Genomic DNA, 6319 nt, shown 5'->3' with positions numbered 1-6319 from the left:
CTCTGATCTTAACCACAGTTGTTGAAGTGTCCTGGAGCAAGGCACTATACATCCTCACCTGCTCAACCAGTGTCATAATCAGCCAAATTAATGTTGGACTAATTTACAAACAGATATACATTGTAAATCATCCCACAAGAGTTATGAATAAAACATGTTTTATGGAAATCAAAATCTTGATTTTGAATTAGTCCTCAGCTACGGCAGATTTATTCCCCAATTTCAATGGTGACCACATTACTTATTACACTCTAGCATCAGATGAAATGAGCAGGATTTGCCTTAGTGAGGTGTGTCACTGAAACTTGCTTGACAAGAAAAGCTAAGTTTTGATGTCACTCCAGGTCCAACTCCTGCACAGGGCTAAGGAGGGATTTTTTATTTTTTTTATAAATTCTCAGATGGCATCAGGTCAACTTCATTTAATTTCTTATATTGTTATCCAGTTGACATTGTGGTCTACACGGTACCACAGCCCCAAAACAGGACAGCACTTTAACATTCCCCCAGTATATTCTACTGGGGGCAAAATACCTACACTACTTGTAAAATGTGCCATGCAGTGAGGCGGACACTGTAGGGTACAATAACATATTGGAGGATTAAACAAGAAAACATTCAAATGAACATCCCTCCGTACTACTTGTATAAAATGTTTCACTGCTTGTCACTCAGTAAGGCCTCTTTAAGTACAGACGTAGTTCAATTGTCTCATGAGAATGTACTTAAAAGGTCCCATGGCATGAACATTTCACTTTGAGATTTTTTAACATTAATGAGTTCCCCCAGCCTGTCTATGGTCCCCCAGTGGCTAGAAATGGCGACAGGTGTAAACCAAGCCCTGGGTATCCTGCTCTGCCTTTGAGAAAATGAAAGCTCAGATGAGCAGTTTTGGAATCTGCTTGTTATGAGAAGCAAGGTTACCTCCCCTTTCTCTGCTTTGCCCACCCAGAGAATTTGGCCAACCCATGAGAGAGACATATCATGGCTTTCAAACGAGAAAAGTGGCAGTTGGTCAAGGCCACACCCCCACCTGGCCCCTCCCACTCGCCTCCTCAATAGCTTCAGACACAGAAATGGCACATCCTAAGGAAGGCTCATTGTGGGACTGGCTCTAGTGGCTGTAATTCTGCACCAAGGCTGAATCTAGGGTAAAAGACTTCAGATACAGTATTAGGGGACCACTAAGGTCTATATAAAAGTCCCAAAGAGCACCAGGTCATGGGACCTTTAAATCTCATACAGGGATTAAAGTAAAAGCAGAACATGTGTGCACACACACGACTGTCAGCAGCCTCTCTGCAGCATATCATAAAGTAAAGCTATTCCTTCTGATCAGAGCTTAGTCATGTGACCCGTTCCTGCTGCAAGTAGAACAATCACGTTCTTACAGTAAGAGAAGGATATGCTTTGACTTTTTCAAAAGATACTAAAATTACTTGTTTTGCTGCCAGTTTTAAAAATCTGAAACAAGTGTGAATCATTTTAATATTGCAGCAATTCAACTGTTGTGGTGCAAAATGTGTTATGAGCCCACTCACTGTTGTAAAATGTCACTTTTGAATTACTTAAATTTATCTCACAAAATTATTATCTTGACTGTACATACATTTGGCAGTGTTTTGAGTCATTTGTTGTGGACAAACTTGCTAAAGAAGTCCTTAGAAGTCTTAGTTACGTTAATTTGGCCGAGGTGCTGTACCTAAACTTTATTATAACTAGCCAGGTTAAACTTTTAACAGTGGTTTATAGGGTTTGCACTTCCCTGTGGAAGTACTGTATTAAAGAGAGCAAACAATTGTGCAGTGTACAAAAGCTTTATTTTGACATCCATAAACCGATGCCTGCTTAATACTCCTCTCCGTCATCCTCCTCTCCCACACTATCGGCGCCGACCTCTTCGTAATCCTTCTCCAGCGCCGCCATGTCTTCTCTGGCCTCCGAGAACTCTCCCTCCTCCATCCCCTCGCCCACATACCAGTGGACAAAGGCCCGCTTGGCGTACATCAGATCGAACTTGTGGTCAAGGCGAGCCCAGGCCTCGGCAATGGCGGTGGTGTTGCTCAGCATGCACACGGCCCGCTGCACCTTGGCCAGGTCTCCTCCAGGAACCACGGTGGGCGGCTGGTAGTTGATGCCCACCTTGAAGCCAGTGGGGCACCAGTCCACAAACTGGATGGAGCGCTTGGTCTTGATGGTGGCGATGGCAGCGTTCACGTCTTTGGGCACCACGTCACCGCGATACAAGAGGCAGCAGGCCATGTATTTGCCGTGGCGAGGGTCGCATTTCACCAGCTGGTTGGCCGGCTCGAAGCAGGCGTTTGTGATTTCGGACACCGAGAGCTGCTCGTGGTAAGCCTTCTCGGCCGAGATGACCGGGGCGTAGGTGGCCAGGGGGAAGTGGATGCGAGGGTAGGGAACCAGGTTGGTCTGGAACTCTGTCAGGTCGACGTTGAGGGAACCGGCGAAACGAAGGGAGGCGGTGACTGAGGACACGATCTGACTGATCAGCCGGTTCAGGTTGGTGTAAGACGGGCGCTCGATGTCCAGGTTCCTGCGGCAGATGTCATAGATGGCCTCGTTGTCCACCATGAACGAGCAGTCAGAGTGCTCCAGCGTGGTGTGGGTGGTCAGGATGGCGTTGTACGGCTCCACCACGGCCGTGGACACCTGGGGAGCTGGGTAGACCGAGAACTCCAGCTTGGACTTCTTGCCGTAGTCCACGGACAGACGCTCCATCAGCAGGGAGGTGAACCCGGCGCCGGTGCCACCGCCGAAGCTGTGGAAAACCAGGAAGCCCTGAAGGCCTGTGCACTGGTCCGCCTGGGGACAGAGACGGAGGTGGGACAATGCACATCACCCAACATTTTTGTAAAGGCACCAGAGTAAGACCGATGGCTCATTTTCAACTGTAGTACTAGTTACCTAGCATGCATGTCTTTATGCTGGGAGGGAAATAGAGCAAGCAGAGGAAACCCCCAGATCCTTTAATCAAAGTATATCATCAGGAAAAATTTAATTAAAGTAAATTCTCCCATTTTAGAAAGAGTAAAAAGGACCCAAAAAGTTTAATGGTCTAATCATTTCAGCTGGACTTTTTGGCAGTTATTGTTGGCTCGTTTCATTTAGAATAAAACATCAGATTTTATAAACTACATGTGTTGTGTGCAGAAACCTTAATGTGTAAAGTAACTAAAGCCGTCAGATTAATGTAGTAGAGTAAAAAGTACAATATTTCTCTCTGAAATGTAGCAGAGTAGAAGTAGAAAGTGGCAAACTCAAGTACCAGTAACCAGTAACATTTGGACTCAAGTACAGTACTGGAGAAAATCTACATTCCACCGCTGCAGTGAGATTTATTTTATTTAAATAGTATCAATAGCTCCATCTCGATATCAAGGTGCCCACCAGTTTGCGGATCCTGTCCAGCACCATGTCGATGATCTCTTTGCCGATTGTGTAGTGTCCGCGGGCGTAGTTGTTGGCAGCGTCCTCTTTGCCGGTGATCAGCTGCTCAGGGTGGAACAGCTGGCGGTAAGTCCCGGTGCGCACCTCATCTGGAGACGGATCACAAGTCACTTAAGGGTTTGAGTTATAGAAGCTTTTTAAAAAAAAAAAAAAAAAAAAAAAAAAAAAAAAAAAAAAAAAAAAAAAAAAAAAAAAAAGGGCTGGGTATTGAATTCAATACTTAGATTTCCTCCAATGTATCGCAAAATTCCTCGTCAGGAGTAGAATTTATGCTCGTCATTTCAACTTTAATCTCGATTCTGACATTATTCTCGAAGTGGTAGCAATTCTCGTCAGGTTTACTTTTGAGTTTACCAATCTTAGGTTATACGATTAAAATAGTAAATAAACGTCGGAATGACAATTTTGTAATATCGCTTTTTGAGAAGGAGTTTTGGTCAAACATGACCAAAACATCTGCATCTTTCATCCTCAGGAGGGTTAAAAATATATATTTTTTTAAATAATTTGAGTGGCTGTGGCTTAGGCTTGTAATACACAAGGAAAAGCTTTGGCATCTATGGGTTTACCAATGACAGTGGGCTCCAGGTCCACAAAAATGGCCCTGGGGCTGTGCTTCCCAGCACCGGTCTCACTGAAGAAGGTGGTGAAAGAGTCGTCTCCTCCACCGATGGTCTTGTCCCCGAGCATCCGTCCGTCCGGCTGGATCCCGTGCTCCAGGCAGTAAAGCTCCCAGCAGGCATTGCCAATCTGGACACCGGCTTGGCCAACGTGCACCGAGATACACTCACGCTGGAGGAAGACAGAACTTTGACATTTACCAGCTGCAGTGGAAGAAGTATTCAGATCCTTTACTTCAGTAAAAGCACTAATACCACACAGAAAGAAAAATGCTCTAATTTTAGAAAAAGTAAAAGGATCCAAACAGTTGTTTTTAATGGTCCAATCATTTCAGCTGGACTTCTAGGCAGTTATATTGTTGGCTCGTTTCATTTAGAATAAAACCGATTTTATAAACTACATGTGTTGTGTGCAGAAACCTTAATGTGTAAAGTAACTAAAGCCGTCAGATTAATGTAGTAGAGTAAAAAGTACAATATTTCTCTCTGAAATGTAGCACAGTAGTTACAAAGTGGAATGAAAAGAAAAGACTCAAGTACCTCAATATTTAAGTAAATCTACTTAGTTACATTGCCAGACATCTATACCCTTAAACCGTGTCTAGTAAGAGGATGACCAAATGTTAAACACAACTCAAAATCTAAAAAAAGGTCTAAAAAGGAGGAGACCAAAACAAGTTTTACTCTTCTGTAAAGAAGCAGATAACACATCAGGACCAAATCACCGACACATGCTGCACATTTACGGTCTAAAATGTAATCTGTTTATACAGACAAATAGCTTAGAACTGTACCATACGAAGATAATCTAATTGATTATTTTGATTGATATTGCGATATGGGGGAGGGGGGGGGCAGAGGAACGTTAAACTACTTTCATACAGTTATAACTACTTTTTACCCTAATTGGGTCAGTTTACTTTGTACACTACTACGGCAAGCAGGTATGGGCCCATTGGTATGATAACCTTCAGCAAAGATGTCTCGGTTTTACAGTAGCCTATATGCAATTATAGCTTTAGCCTACAAGTGTATTCCTTTGGAATGCCTGGGTAAAAACACCTATTTAACACTACCACCAACAACTTTAACTACACTTCTTAGCACACCTTAAACATAACATTTCCATAAAACGTTGTTTAACTGATATGTTTTAGTGTAGTGACTGTGAGCCTGGTTAAATAGATTATTCTGTCACACCACTCTATAATTTACGAAGACCCAACAACCCCCAACCAAGAACAAACATTTGGTGCGACAGTGGCGAGGAAAAACGTTTTATTTTTTTACAGGCATATATTCCGTACTCACCATGTTTCCTGCCGCTTAGATAGAGGGATGAAATAAGGAGAAAGAGACTGATTCTACCGCACCACTGCGCTGTTAGGAGTGCTGAGTCCAGGCTTTATCGAGGCTTTTTATACTCGAGTTAAAGGCGAGAACGAGCCGCGGAATCCGATTGGTCGAGAGTCACAAGAGCTCCTTTCGTGTTCATCGCAGGTGTAACTGATCAGCATTAACCAAGGATGTTTGATCACTCTTTTAAACCGCGATGGAATGTAACTAAATAGATTTACTCCAGTACTACTGTAATTGTTGAGGTACTTGTACTTTACTTGAGTCATTTCTTTTCATTCCACTTTCTACTTCTACGAGTTTCTAAAATGGGAGGATTCTCCAATCAGAAACATTGAGTACTTTTACTTTTTCCACCCACGGAGCCAACCCGGCCACAAGTACTTTTACTTTTACAGGCTACGTGTTCCTGGTGATACTTCTGCTTCTGACTGGCTAGTAGTCCTTACCTAGCTACTGCACATGTGCAACTCCCAACAAAGATGGAACAGAAGTGAGATGTCTCACTCTGTAGCTAAAACAGAGAGCTCAACACACAGGGTGAAAAGAGGAGCTGCAGCAATGTGCAGTACAACAAAAATACGGTGTTTTTTGAAAATTAAACCATGTAAACCTATTCTGGTACAACCTCTAAAAAAAATGAGCATAATATGAGCACTTTAATAAAACTTTTCCAAACGGCAGTTCTGTGCGGCTCCACGTGTCCAAACGCCGTCTTTTGCTGCGACATAATGCAAGCGTGCGTCTGTTTACACCTGTGAAATGTAAGGAAATAAAGTTGTTTAAAAAAAAATATTTAATCAAAATGTTCCCACATTATCAAATACGAAAGTTAAAAAAAACGTCTGTAGAACATGTTAGTTCATCACAATACA

At 42.9% G+C, this 6319-nt stretch overlaps 1 protein-coding gene across 1 annotated transcript; it reads right to left on the bottom strand.

Annotated features, from left to right (window-relative positions):
• Positions 1-1801: 1801 nt before the first annotated feature.
• LOC114570309 (tubulin alpha-1C chain) lies at positions 1802-5543 on the bottom strand. Its single transcript, XM_028600572.1, has 4 exons — positions 5400-5543; positions 4038-4260; positions 3409-3557; positions 1802-2823 (listed from the first exon to the last, which is right to left on the bottom strand). The coding sequence occupies exons 1-4, from the start codon at positions 5400-5402 to the stop codon at positions 1849-1851; spliced, it is 1350 nt and encodes a 449-aa protein (XP_028456373.1). The 5' UTR covers positions 5403-5543; the 3' UTR covers positions 1802-1848.
• Between the last annotated feature and the right edge of the window lie 776 nt (positions 5544-6319).

The sequence above is a fragment of the Perca flavescens genome, chromosome 15 (genome assembly GCF_004354835.1).
Source record: "Perca flavescens isolate YP-PL-M2 chromosome 15, PFLA_1.0, whole genome shotgun sequence".
In the NCBI taxonomy this organism is placed as follows: domain Eukaryota; kingdom Metazoa; phylum Chordata; class Actinopteri; order Perciformes; family Percidae; genus Perca; species Perca flavescens.
The sequence above is the reverse complement of the archived record's forward strand: the minus strand, read 5'-3'. Positions and strand labels throughout refer to the sequence as shown.

Coding starts and splice junctions, on each gene's coding strand:
- LOC114570309 (XM_028600572.1), bottom strand. Junction 3,558..4,037: donor CCTGGAGCCCACTGTCATTG/GTAAACCCATAG, acceptor ATCCGTCTCCAG/ATGAGGTGCGCACCGGGACT. Junction 2,824..3,408: donor TGGACAGGATCCGCAAACTG/GTGGGCACCTTG, acceptor CTCTGTCCCCAG/GCGGACCAGTGCACAGGCCT.